The sequence below is a fragment of the Capra hircus genome, chromosome 6 (genome assembly GCF_001704415.2).
Source record: "Capra hircus breed San Clemente chromosome 6, ASM170441v1, whole genome shotgun sequence".
Lineage (NCBI taxonomy): Eukaryota > Metazoa > Chordata > Mammalia > Artiodactyla > Bovidae > Capra > Capra hircus.
Window position 1 is genome coordinate 72,338,965 of NC_030813.1, and position 14,964 is coordinate 72,353,928.

At 35.7% G+C, this 14,964-nt stretch overlaps 1 protein-coding gene across 4 annotated transcripts in view; it reads right to left on the bottom strand.

The window, feature by feature from the left end:
* AASDH (aminoadipate-semialdehyde dehydrogenase) overlaps nt 1–14,964 on the bottom strand; it is a 28,277-nt gene that overhangs the window by 9,757 nt on the left and 3,556 nt on the right. For 3 of the 4 annotated variants that reach the window (XM_018049484.1, XM_005681635.3, XM_018049485.1), the window contains 7 exons: nt 11,510–11,826; nt 8,464–8,656; nt 3,370–3,611; nt 2,943–3,049; nt 2,235–2,407; nt 1,614–1,806; nt 886–1,001 (listed from right to left, as the gene is read on the bottom strand). In XM_018049484.1, the coding sequence (XP_017904973.1) occupies nt 886–1,001; nt 1,614–1,806; nt 2,235–2,407; nt 2,943–3,049; nt 3,370–3,611; nt 8,464–8,656; nt 11,510–11,826 (1,341 nt within the window). Of the gene's footprint in view, nt 1–885; nt 1,002–1,613; nt 1,807–2,234; nt 2,408–2,942; nt 3,050–3,369; nt 3,612–8,463; nt 8,657–11,509; nt 11,827–14,964 lie in introns of those variants that run through there. The other variant, XM_013964644.2, reaches the window with a different exon arrangement.

The window sequence follows — 14,964 nt, forward strand, 5'->3', positions numbered from 1 at the left end:
GATATTTCTATAATATAGGGATAGTTATTTTCATTAGCTTCACATATATATATATATGAATTATTTTCCACGAATCTAAAAATGAAGTAGAGAATACTTTTATTTAGATACCCTCTATTTTTCAGATAAGACTATACAAAAACATCCTTCTTTAAGAAAACTCCATATTTTAAGAAAAATTATACTGACCTATAAATCAAAGGTAAATATATATATTTCAAAAAAGTTTTTGTTTTATACATATATATGTGTGTGTGTATATATATATATTTATACATGTGTGTGTGTATATATTATATATATATAAAATATAAATTCCCTTAAGCAAAAACATATACATCATTGAAACTTCTGGAATAATGATGTTAAAAGCCTTTATACCACAGGCTGTGGTACAGCAAGATTGGGCTATTTTTTCTACTCTGACAAGTGTAACTGTATTCAACTACCTTGCTTAGGGAAAACTTACGGCAAGAGAAGTTTTGTCTATTTGCGCCTTTTATGACTATTACCTCACTTCCTCACTCACTGGAGAAGGAAATGGCAGCCCACTCCAGTACTCTTGCTTGGAGAATCCCATGGAGGGAGGAGCCTGGTGGGCTACAGTCCATGGGGTGGCAAAGAGTCGGACATGACTGAGCGACTTCACTCACTTACCCACCTCACTTCCAATAAATCTCTATATGGGGAGCTTAATCTAATCTTGCATTACAGAACCTAACTTTTATTTTAATACAAATTGAATGAACAAAGCTATGCTACTTAACATCTGGACAGCAGTTAACATTCTTAGAAAATTTTATCAGACTTATTAGGATGCTACATTCCCTGAAGATATACAATGACTTCTTTATAACAACACATTTTGTATCTTAAAAGTTGTACCTTCCACAAATGGTGTAATTTTTCCCAAAGTTCCTCTTTTCCACTGAGCTTAGACTCAGACTTCAAGTCTCTGTAGTTTAAATATATCTTATTTAGCTCAGAAACATCAATTTTGCCTTAATATAAAAGGAAAAAACAACTTTTAAATTTCAGCTTGAACCCTTCATATCTTCATTAGTCACAACAGACACATTTTTCATTGTTAAGGTTAGAAATCCCACAGAATAGTTTGTCATAGATAATCAATAATAAAGAAAGCAGCCCCATGCTATCCAGAATGTAGTATCAGATAAGAAGAAAGGAGGGGCTAATGTTCATCTCATTTAAAGAGTTAAAGAAATAGTACTATTTACTAAGCAATTACCACATTTTGAAATAAATATTAAAGATGAAATTGGGAAAGTAATAGAATTTGGTGATTAAGAGTACATGTTTTGAAGTCAAACAGTTCTCAATAGAATTTCAACTCTAACTAGCAATGTGATTTTGGGAAAATTACTTAATCTCTTAAGACTTATTTTTCACATCAGTAAATGGGAATAATACCACCTACTCACAGGATTTTCTGAGATAAAATGAATTACTTTTACAAAGTATTTAACAGAGGGTCTATCACAATATTTATTAGTATTACTTATAACGATAATGATTTAAGTGGTCTTTAAACTAGTTAGGAACACAATTACAATCATTTGGCACCGAAACAAAGCAGCTTCAAATTATTTTACCATGAGACGTAAATGGCAGAGAATTAATTAACACAAGCTCATCTGGGATGGCATGACTTGGAAGATGTTTCTGCAGTTCTTCAAAGATGTAATCCTTTACTAAATCATTTTTAGTCACCATGAACAAAATCAATTTTTCCTGGTTATACCATGTAACTGCACAAGACTCCACTTGTTGAAGACCTTCAGCAATCTATGAGAGAGATTATACAAATCCGCCAATGAGGACATTTAAAAATAAACTTCCTAAATGCTCTGACATCAACAAATTAAATTCTGGAATTCCCTAGAGATTTTTAAAAAACTGTTTCCTACCATCACTATTACCAGCACACAGGGTTCTTAATGTTTTCCAAAAACGATTGCACCCAGAGCCAAATAAATTTACTTTCACAGTTATAAAAATCCATTTTGTCTTATTAAAAAAAAAAAAAAAAACTCTCTTCAACCTGAGAGGAAAGCGCACAATGAATTATCCATGTCTTCTATTGTAATTCATTATTAATACAAAGTCTTAAGTCTAAATAATACCGATAGAGAACCCTGGCAAAGCAAATTAGTTATGGTGGCCTCTAATACCTATGTATGTTAATAGATATTTTAATATTGGAACATTTCTACCTGTTGTACAAGTTCTACGTTAAGACGTTTGCCATGACGTTTGATCTGACTGTCCTTTCGTCCCAAGAAAAATATCTCTCCATCTTTTATAGTTACAAAGTCTCCTGTGGCTCTCATTGTGCCAAGTGGTACCGTCATTTCGCCATCAAGAAAACATACTCTATTTCTGCCACCTTCATAAGATATAAACACCAATGTAGTAAAAATATTTAGAGAAAATTAAAACCATGAAATCAGAACATTTTCAAAAGCTCCATTACTAAGTTTGAAAGTGTTAATATATATATAAAATTGGGGACTCACTTTTAAATGTTATCTGATAGAATTATATACAATAACAATCTTAGTAAAATAAGCAAAGTGATAAAATTTATTTCTAAAAATATATACGTGATTAAGAACATTTAAAAAATAATTTTAAAAATTTAAATATTCTAATTAAATAAAATTCAGGCTATAAACAGAAATACAAACAACCAAGTTACAGTTCCCAAATTGCTTTTCTATCTTCCCTTAGAGTATTAGACCCAGTTATCTAAAATAATCATGTAACTTATTAAATGTTTCATTGACTGTGATGATGAGATTAAAAATTACCATCACTGAAAAGAATACTAGATTTAAGAAAAACTGAGGAAAGAATAAAATTAACAGACTTTTTTTCTTGGAAAAAAAAAAATCATTCCCGATCAATAAATGTAGAACAACCTAAAAATACTTGGCCATTGCCTTCTTGAATTGTGAAACCATTAGTATCTCTGACTTCAACTACTGTTCCAAGCAGTGGAAATCCCAGTTGTACAGGCAATTCACATCTATGAAAACACAACAATCCACACCAAATTTTAAAATTTTCACTTGAATAAAATATTCACCAATATATTTAAATCACATTGTACCAAATGAAGAAAAAAAGTTTCTGTTATAATTCAAAGACTGCCACGTGGAAAAGTTATCTGTTTAGTTACAAAACACTTTAGCAGAATCTGTAGTATCAGTTTTCTGAATTCCCAGCATAGAATTCTAGATAAAATAGTGTTTCTAAAATAATGACTCCAGTGCCTATCAAAAACACTATTTGTGTTTAGATACTGGAAAAATACCCTCTACTCTTCGTAGTAACTGAAACCCGTACTTCAAAGTAGAGTTAAGAATCTTCTCTGGAATCCTGTAGAAAGTCGCCCAACTTGATACCTCTGTGATGCCATAAATATTAAATATTTGTGTTTTATTGCCTACTCCTCTCCAGCTTTTGAGAACAGTTAATGATGGAAATGCTTCACCACCAAGGGCCAATATGCGAAGAGAAGTATTGGTGGATAAAACAGTTGATTTGATGAGCTGAGATCCAAATCTTCTAAGCAATGTCGGCGTTGCCTGTAAATACATCAAAAATAAACTATTTTTTCCCCCTTCACTTCTTTAAAAAATAAATTGTAGTAATTAGTTCAAAGTTTAACATTGGGAGCTCACATGGAAATTAAGACTGTGTTTACTAAATGGCAAATCGTATTCGGAAACCTACTGAAGCACCATTACCCTTTTAATGTTGATATAAGTTTTGCTTTAGTAAAAAACTTAAGCACAGTATTGTTTCATTATGCAATTTATAGACAAAAAGGTTTAAAGATAAAAACAACAAAATCTATAAAATCAATTTACATTTCCTTTCATTATTTCTATGTAGAAAAAGTATATAGTTTTTAAAATGTGCTTAAGCAGCACAGTGAGTAAAGACTTTAAAAAAGAACTTTATTAAGATAATACTGACATAAATTATACATGTTTAAAGTGTACAAATTTTGAGATATATTGTTGGTGAAACTGTCACCACAATCCAGATAATGAAAATATCCTTCAGCCCTAAAATTACCTGCTGCTGCTGCTGCTAAGTCGCGTCAGTCGTGTCCGACTCTATGCGACCCCAGAGACGGCAGCCCACCAGGTTCCCCCGTCCCTGGGATTCTCCAGGCAAGAACACGGGAGTGGGTTGCCATTTCCTTCTCCAATGCATGAAAGTGGAAAGTGAAAGTGAAGTCACTCTATGTACCATTATAATTCTACCCTCCAACTGGACCCCTCCTCCAGCCAACTGCTGATCTATTTTTTGTCACTTACAGTCAGTTGACATTTTTTAGAGTTTCATAAAATGGAATCATACAACAAGTATTATTATAACCTGGCTTCTTTCATTCTGTACTGAGTGCAAAGGCCTTGTGATTCATGATATATGTATCGATAGTTCATTCTTTTTTGTCTCAGTCTATTCAGGGTGCTATGACAAAATACTATAGACTGGGTAGGATATAAACAACAGAAATGACCCACTGACTTGTCTTATACATGCAGATGTGCACTATGTAAACTACCAATATGTCACTTCAATGTATAACTTTTTGTCTCAAAAATGTATCTAACTGTGCTTTGACTTCTAACAGGCAGAATAGTTCTCAGATCTTTCTGAAATTGTCTCCTGGACTATAATCCTCAAGCTGGCTCAAATAAAATTCTCTGTTTCTTTCTTAGATTGACTAATTTTTCATCAATACATTTTATATTTCCTGAGACATCTTTCACTGCCTAGCATACACTCTATCCTAGGAAATGTTTAATTTACATGAAAAGAATGTGTACTCTGAATTTGGTGGATAGTGCTCTGCATATGGAATTTGGCTGAGAATGTTCAAGTCTTCTTTATTATATATGCACTGATTTCTGTCTAGTTTTTCATTTAATTACTGAAAGTAGGGTATTAAAATTTCAAACCATTGAGTCAATTTGTTTTTCCTTTTAGTTCTGTCCATTTTTGCTTCATGTATCTGGAACCTCTAATTTTAGGCAAACATCATCTTGTTTATATAACAATGTACTTCTTGATGTACTGACCACTTTTTATTGTTATGAAATGTTTTGTTGTGGATTTTTTGTTTGCTTGTTTGTAACTTGCCAGGCTAAATGTGAATTCTGTCTTCCTTGTGATATGTGGCCACTAATGTTGCTGCTTAGATGACTTTTAAAATATATATTCAGGAATTCCCTGGAGGTCCTGTGGTTAGGACTCAGTGCTTTCACTGCTGTGACCCAGATTCAATCCCTGGGGGGGAAACTAAGATTCCACAAACTGTGCAGTACAGCCAAAAAATAAATAATAAAATAAATATTCTTATTTTCAAGTCTTACTTCCTTAGGGTCACCTTGTGTCTATATAGCTCAGAAGGCAATTGGACAGATCGTCCATACAGATGAATGTGGGAATGGACTGATGTTGGTATTCAGTCTCCAAGTTGTGTCCGACTCTTTGTGAACTGCGGAAAGCCAGGGTTCCCTGTCCCTCACCATCTCCTGGAGTTTTCCCAAGTTCAAGTCCATTGAGTTGGTGACACCATCCAACCATCTCATCCTCTGTTGCCCCCTTCTCCTCTTGCCCTCAATCTGTCCCAGCATCAGGGTCTTTTCCAATGAGTCGGCTCTTCACATCAGGTGGTCAAAGTATTGGAGCTTCCAGCTTCAGTATTGGTCCTTTCAATGAGTATTCAGAGTTGATTTCCATTAGGATTGACTGGTTTGATCTCCTTGCTGTCCAAAAGACTCTCAAGATTTCCAAGTGTGGAAATGGCTATTTGCATCAATTTTCTCCAGCTTTATAGTTGCTTTTTGGGGGAGAAGATTTGCCAGTCTCCTCACCTGGCCCTGGTTACAGGTTCCATGTGAGTATTTTTAAATGGCTTCTTTCAATAAAAGCTAAAAGGACAGCCTGAATTTTAACTCAGGGAGGTTATTTAAGGTTATGGCATGTCAAAATATTTAAGTAGTAGGTTGACCCTACATCCCAGCATGTACTTATTGTTAAGTCAAGTTCTTAACTGTCCCACCAAGAGTCTTATCATAAGGAAAATCTCCTGTCAAAATGATGGCTGAGGGCTTCCCTGGTGGCTCAGTGCTAAAGAATCTGCCTGCCAATGCAGGAGACCTGGGTTCAACCCATGACCCAGGAATATCTTACATGCTGCAAGGCAACTAAGCCCATGTGCCACAACTCTTGGGCCTGTGCTCTACAGCCTGGGAGCCACAACTACTGAAGCCCACATACCCCACAGCCCATGCTCCGCAACAAAGGAAGCCACTGCAATGAGAAGCCCACACACGGCAACTAGAGTAGCCCCACTTGCCACAACTAGAGGAAAGTCTGGCAGCAATGAAGACTCAGAACAGCCAAAAATAAAATCCTAAAAGAAAAAGATGGTCAAATGGTTCTGTTCTCCATTTTCAATAAGGTGAATCTGAAATATTCTGGCCTAACTTCTAGTGTTAAGTATAATGTCAACTTTGAACTCTATAAATAAATGCACAACTATCAATATTTAGCAAGGTAAAAGCACAATAACACTTTTCAAATACTCATATAAACGGAAATTATGAATTTAGTGGCACAATACAATTCGATATCCTTTGCAACCAATCGTCATAGGCATAAGAAAACAGGACTTAGCAAATGACAGGGGGGAAAAGCAATTAGAAAATGTTACAGTTTCTTCTAAATTGTCTAAGTAGAAATTCATGTAAAAATGAAAAACACTTATAGTGACAATTTGGTAGCTAGAAATCTAAGATTCTGCTCTAACTAAAATGTTTCACTTTTAAAAGGCATCAAATTTAAATAATGTAACATTGTTACCCAGAGTATGCAAAAAATGCCCAAATATACTTTAGGTTTGTGAGAAACCAAATACTGAGCCTTTCTTCACAAGAGAAAACTCCTTACTCCTGAAATAAAGAGGTTCTCAATTTCCTCAAACACTCAGTCCATCTCACTTTAGGGCCTTTCTCCCCCACAATAATTCAAGATATTTTATTTTTTCAAATTTTTAAAACTTTAATAGCATATATTCTCTTTGAAAGCTTTTAAGACCCTTGCTTAGTATTCAACTAGATTTGGACAAGGTTATTAGTAAATAAAATCTGTACAAGGAGCCCTTACAAAGTCAAATGTGATCTGCTAATAATATTTCAAGTAAATATATACTGTGAGTTATATCAAATCACAATGAAGTTATATGTGAAAACTGCTGTATTTTGGGAACAGAGTTAGTAAGTATGTATCCATTTCTCAGAAGGATCTATGATCCCAAAAAGGTTACAAACCAATGCTAAAGTAAATTTATCTGAGATTGTGCTAAAACATTAAGCATGGGGATCAGATTTAAAGAGGCATAACACACTGACGACATACAAGGGAAGTTTCCTTTCTCTAAGTAACTATCACTCAAATCTATTAAGGAAATAATTATATTTTTTATGTCCCTTGAATTTTATAGGAAAATAAAAGCTATATTAAAATCTTGCCCAGGTTCACAGAATAATTCACCAACAGATGAGAAAATTTATATCACTGATACCCAGCAAGCCACATTCCTAAAATGATTTCATTTATGTATCTATATCTATACTTATATACATAAGATTTTTTTTAATAGGATGAAAAACACATTGCCCAAAAAGAAAGTCAGCATCAAATTTTGTCTCTGGGGAAGAAATTTAATGTCCTCTCAAGTCTCATTTTTGAAATTTTTTATTTATCATGATCTGCATATAATTCTATTAATTAACCACTTACAATGAAATAACTTAAGGCTAGTGTACCAGTCACATGAAGTGAAGTGAAGTCGCTCAGTCATGTCCGACTCTTTGTGACCCCATGGACTGTAGCCTATCAGGCTCCTCCATCCATGGGATTTTCCAGGCAAGAGTGCTGGAGTGGATTGCCATTTACTTTCAGATATATTTTTAAAATCTTTAAAAATGACAAATTTAAAAAATATTTGTTTTTTTAGGTTAATATAAATATACTGAGGTAAAAATCAGAAAATCTAAATTTCTAAGTCAATTATAATATAACTTACTTAAACCAATTTTTAGTGGGAAACAAAATAAATTCAAAACTTTAAGAAAGAAGAGGCATATCTCAACAGGTTTGAGTAAAAGTCGAGTTCCTTTAGTTATTATAATATGTACAAATTGCATAGTAAAAGAATTTTCTACTAAATAAACAGAACTGATTTTTTTTTCATTCTCAAACAAAAAGTGACATCATCAGGTGACAGCCCTTGATAATCTAACTAGATTACCATGAATCCACTGTAAAGAGCTATAGAAACACAAAATATATTCTAACATACTTACAATATTGAACAATGATAGACAAAACATTTTATTTGCTCATAAAATGTACCTGTAAAATAGTCACTCTGTGATGGGAAAACAGAACAGCAGCTAATTTTGATGGGACCATTTTGACAGAAGTTGGCACAATAAGCAAAGAGGCACCACTTGACAAAGCAACAAAGATTTCCACCACAGAAGGATCAAAGGTCAGAGGTGAAGCCAGAAACAAAACATCTTCATGAGTGATTTCAAAAAGCACCCTAAGGGAAGACAGAATGTAATTACAAGAAATGCCTAACATTTAGTAAACATATATCCTAAAAAAGTATTTATGATCATTAAGTTTCCAGATAATAGCCAGATTTATTTTTCTCTCTTAAACAAAATGGTGCTATTAATTCTAGAACTCTCCTTTATAAATGTAAGGGTTAAAAGCCATTTTAAGCAATATCTACTTTTTACCATAACATATTTTATGCACTTAGGCACTACTTGAAGGGATTTTGTAGATATGATTAAGGTTCCTAATCATGTGACTTTATTCAAAAGGGAGGTTATCCTGGATTGGCTGGCTTTTCTCAGTTGGAAGGCCTTTAAGAGAGTGATTAGGGGACTCCCCTAGAAGTCTAGCAGTTAAGACTTTGCGCTCCCAGTGCAGAGGGCGTGAGTTCAATCCCTGGTCAGGGAACTAAGATCCTGCATGCCACATGGCATGGCCAAAAAAAGAGTGAGTGAGTGTGTTTAGGCTTTCTCTGAGAAAGAGACTCCCTAGAGCAGCTGCGTCAGCAATTATTCTCCCTTTCCCCTGGATGCTTTCCTGACTTGCCTGTGGACAAGCACATGCCCACTGGGTTCAGTCTATTCACAATCACCCTTTCTAACTGTCTACCCAATGGACTTCAGTCTTGATAGCCAGCCTCTACAAGTATAAGCAAACTCCTTCTAAGAGATCCCTGACAAATCCTCCTGGTTCTGCTTTTCTGGTAGAATCTTGACTTACTCTATACTACATCTTCAGTGATGATCAATAGAGCCCTCTGATTTCCTTTTCTCATTATTTGGCATTTTTTCTCAGTATCTCAACAAAGAGCAGAACAAAATATATGTGGTAAGGATATTACTGAGCATGGATGGTCAGTGATGAGACGAAGACACTGCTTGAATTTAAAGACAAAAAACTGGCAATTCTCTGGCAGTCCAGAGGTTAGGACTCGGTGCTTTCCCTGCTGTGGTTGGGTTCAATCCCTGATGGAAAACTAAGATCCTGTAAGTCACTTGGCACAGCCAAGAAAAAAAAAAATTAGCAACAAAAAACTCACTCTATCTAGAATTAGGAATTACCTTCAAAATATTACCTTCAATTAATTTCAATATATCTTAAAGTATGGTATTTGTGGGGACCCACTTGGAACCCCAGAGTTGGTATAAAAATTATTTCAAGCTGAAGACATTTTAGCTTCAACAGATGCAGAAAGAAGCCTTCTTAGAACTTTCCTTATCTGACTGACAGCAGAAACCTCTGAGGAATGAGACTGCTATAAATTCCATCTTCAGGGTGACTTTTACTCCCAGAAAGTGCATCAAGAATAAAGCTACCATAAACCCCCTGTACCCTCTACAGGGGACTTTTATGGCCCCGAAGATGATGAAAACTATTCTCATGTGCACAGGTCAACATTACCACAGTTTATCTCCTTTTGTCTTTCCTAAAGAAACCGATTTGTATTTCCCATAGAAGCCTTTTCTTCCCCTCCCTTTCCCCTACTGTTAGTAGATAAGCTCCAATTTTAACCATTTCTAAAGAAGATGTATATCCACCCAGTACTTTAAATATCATCTCTTCCTATCTCATAGCATCTTACTCCTTTACCATATTTCTTCTACTTGATTATCCAAACCAATCCTCTCCACCAATTCTTTAGGTCCAGCCTACAGCTCTCCCATCTAAAAGCAAAGGGAAAAAAAACAACACTTTCCCATAATTCTTTCATTTCTATTAAAAACAGTTTCTAGAAAATAACACCTTATTTTTGCTGTTTCCATATCTTTATCCCTCATTTTCTTACCTCTAGCCTGTACAGTCTTCAGCTCTGGACATTAGAAGCAAAAACTCTTTAAAGACCAGAACTGTCAATTACAGCGGACACCTCTGCAGCATTTAACCATTCCTTCCTTTTAGATCTGTGCATAGAATATGGTAGCCACTAAATACCTGTGCCTACTGAGCACTAATAATGTAGCTGCTCCATACAGAGATATGTAAAGTGTAAAATACACTCTAGAACTTGAAAATAACTGGTGTACAAAAAAGAATGTAAAATACCTCACTAATAATTTTTATACTGATTACATATTAAAATGATAATATTTGGGGTATATTGAATAATATTGTTAAAATTAATTTCACTTTTTACTTTTTAAATGTGGTTGCTAAAAACTTTTTAATTACCTAAAACTCACAATGACATAAAATTACATATGTGTTTCATGAGGTTTCTAGTTCTACTTCTGTTTCCTCCTTCGATTTCCTAAGACTACTTCTCTCTGATCTGGTTCCCTTCCCCCTCTATTTTCTTCTTTCTTCAAAAGTTGAGAATCTCAACTTTATAGAGATCACTCATCTCCCAGCCATAACAGTAAAACCAACTCCACAATGCTACAGGAGTAAACTTAATGAAATGCAAACTTTTTAATGGTTCCTTGTTACCTTTCGGATTAAGTTCCAACTTCTCCAACAGAGGATATCAGGCTCCTGCCCCTCAGGTCATAGGTCTCCTACTCTTCAGCTCAGACCCAATACACTCTAGCAAGTCAAACTCCTCCTTTCTCCCATACCCCTGCCAGTACCTCTGCTAGGAATGTTTCCTCTCTTCTTATTAATAATTAAGAAGCAAATTTTCCAAACATATCATTTGCTATTTGGCTCCAGGTCTGGATCAAACGGGTAAAGCCCTACTCTGCAGAGAACTGAAGTTCAGATATAGCTGAAACAAGAGACCCAGGTTACTTAGGACTGTCTATAGGAACAAGAGTTATAAAGAACAGATGGTTCAAAACTCATTTTTTCCTTTAAATTACAAGTTCTGAAGAAGGATTCTAGGAACAGAACTTACCGAAAATGCTGGATGTTTGGCACTATACATGCATGAGGGACTCTGACAGTCTTAGGTATCCCTGTAGTGCCTGACGTATGGAGAACATAGGCCAAGCAGTGCTTTAGCACATCCATGTGCTCTTCAGACTTTTCTTCACTGCTGCTCTCAGAAGGCATACTCTTTGTCATCGTTCCTTTTTCATATTTCTCTTTTCTATCGTTTGGCACCAGGCTCACCTCAACATTTTTCCAGTGAAGTCTGAAGAGTACTAGGTCATTATGTTCTACTGTAAGCATATCATAGTTCAATAATGCTTCATAGGAAGACTTGAATTTCTGTATTAAATGGGGAACAAAGTTTATTATTACATAGTTTAATATTATATAGAAGATTAATATTATATAGAATACTTAGTATTCATTTACTGATTTAGCAGCACTTTTTTTTTTTTTTTTTTAAGTATAACTGACCTTTGAACATGGGTTTGAACTGCACTGGTCCACTTATATGTGGGTTTTTTCCAGTAAATACGTATTACTCCATCTGAGTTAGGTGAATCTAGGGATGTGGAATTACAACTGTAAAGTTATAGGCAGATTTTCCACTGAACAGGATTCGGCACCCCTAATCCCCAATTTGTTCAAGGGTTAACTGCACTTGCACTTTATCCAGGAATAAAAAGTAAAATGAGAAATCTCCAAGAGTAAAGTGCTACCCTTACTTTAAAACTCACCTTTACCATAGAGACACAAAAGCACACATCTGCAGTGCAATGTGATGTGGTAATGAAACATACTTCAAATGTGAATGAAAACAGAGAAGACTGAACTTAACTTGCTTGGAAGGGCAGAGATTGATTCTTGGTATGTAATGTCTGTGTTATAAGTAGCTATTCTCCAAATAAAGAAAAGGGGTATTTAGATAATCAATAAACAGTACCTGACCTGACAATGTTGGTGTTAGAACAGTAAGCATTCCAATAAGCTGCAGAATTGGGGGAGAGAGAGAAGATGAGTAGTGCTGTTGACCAGAGATGAGCTGCTAATCCTTAATAACTATATCCTCAAAACCAAGGAGTTTAGATCGTAATCTGTGATAGGATCCAACTGAAAGTGGCAATAGCATAGACTAGACTTTGCTTCTCAAGAAGAGAATGATATGCAATTCTATAAGTGAGTGCCTTTAATGAACTTCCATAACAATTCAGATATGCTTACTCCTTGGAAGGAAAGTTATGACCAACCTAGACAGTGTATTAAAAAGCAGAGACATTACTTTGCCAATAAAGGTCCGTCTGGTCAAGGTTATGGTTTTTCTAGTAGTCATGTATGGATGTGAGAGTTGGACTATAAAGAAAGCTGAGCACTGAAGTATTGATGCTTTTGAACTGTAGTGTTGGAGAAGACTCTTTAGAGTCCCTTGGACTGCAAGGAGATCCAACCAGTCCATTCTAAAGGAGATCTGTCCTGGGTGTTCATTGGAAGGACTGATGCTAAAGCTGAAACTCCAATACTTTGGCCACCTAATGCGAAGAGCTGACTCATTTGAAAAAACCCTGATGCTAGGAAAGATTGAAGGCAGGAGAAGAAGGGGACGACAGAGGATGAGACGGCTGGATGGCATCACCGACTTAATGGACACGAGTTTGGGTGAACTCCAGGAGTTGGTTATGGACAGGGAACCTTGGCATGCTGCAGTTCATGGGGTCGCAAAGAGCCAGACACGACTGAGCAACTCAACTGAATATCTGCCTGAAGAGTCTGCTGCAGCAGAAATGAATGGAAAGGGCCTATGAACAAAGAATCAATAGAGCTTGGTGACTTTCTAGACAGGGAGTGAGCCTAAGATTGCTGAATTTCTGGCTCAGTTATCTGGTAGATGGAAACAGATTAAAACAGAAGTTTCCCTTGAGTATATCTTTTTAGGTTGATAAATAGCAGCTTAATGAAGCATAACAAGTTTTCACAATAAAGAAATTAACATAAATGAGAGGAAAAGGTCACAACTCAGGAGCCAGCAGTGTTTTATGTTTGTACTTGTTTTGTGTTTATTAGGTAGAGTGTAGTATGTTCTATAATGTAAAAAAAAAAATTTAAGGCCCACATGTTCTTAAGACCAAGCTCAAACACTGTTCTCCATTAAAACTGTCCTATCTCTACTAGGTTATGTATACTTCGCTTAGGGTGATATCATACTATGTAGACCTTGGAAGTACTAATCTTTTCTCTGCAACTATAAAAGCAACTGCCAGGCAGGAATCCTGTCTTAGGTTACTTTCAGATACTAATAATATCCTTCCAAACACCCTGTTCTAGTGCAGGCTTTCTCAGTCTCAACATTACTGACATTTTGGACCAGATAAACCTTTGTTGGGGTTGTAAACTGTTGGACGTTGAGCAGAATCCCTGACCTCTACCCATTAGATGCCAGTACCATCCCCTTTCCATCATGATCATAAAAAATATCTCGACCTGCCAGAATGTTTCCTGGCATGTAAAATCACGGCCAGCTGAGAACCACCACTCTAGGAGATCCTAGGCATACAGCAGATGCTCAATAAATACTTCTGATTGCTCTTGTGTTAAGTGACGGAACACCACTTACACCATCACGAAAATTATGGAAGAGGAAGCAAGGTACTTTTTACGGGGTTTGCTATGTCTCCAACTCCTTCCCATATGCAGTTATAAAGACTAACTTGATATTGACAATTAATTCTTCCACCCAACCACCCCATCTACAAACCTTTCACCAAGGCTGTTTAAACAACTGAACCTCACACTCTCATTTTAGTTTTGCTTGTGTGTGCGTGCGTGCTCAGTTGCATCTGTCATGTCTGACTCTTTGTGACGCTATGGACTGTAGCTCCTCTGTCCATGGAATTCTCCAGGCAAGAATACAGGAGCGGGTAGCCATTTCCTTCTCCAGAGGAATCTTCCCAGACCCAGGGATTGAACCTGGGTCTCCTGCACTGCAGGTACATTCTTTGCCGCTGAGCTACCAGGGAAACCCTTAGTTTTGCTTATCAACAAATAACCAATTTGAGGAACAGAAAACTGTGGTCAGACAACCATACATGTATATTCAGAAAATATTTATTTACCAAATTAATACTCACTGTCTCTTTCTGGAGGCCCTACTCTAATACCTATTATTCTATAGGAAAACCCCCATATACCTGAAGCTCTTGAATTGTCTTACTGATGTATGTTACAGATACAGATGTATATATACACAAATAGGTGAAACGCATTTAAGTTACTCTCAAATATAAAATGATTCATATAGGAAATGGTAGTAATAGGCTAAATTGAATATATTTTCTATAATTTTTTTCCATGGTAAAACAATATTTTATAAACAAAAAATGAAGAAATAATAATAAAACATGGGCTGCCCCTTGCTTAACATATAATACCAATTTTGCACCTACGGCAGTGTTTCTTGACTAGAAGTGACTCTGGCTGGCAGTC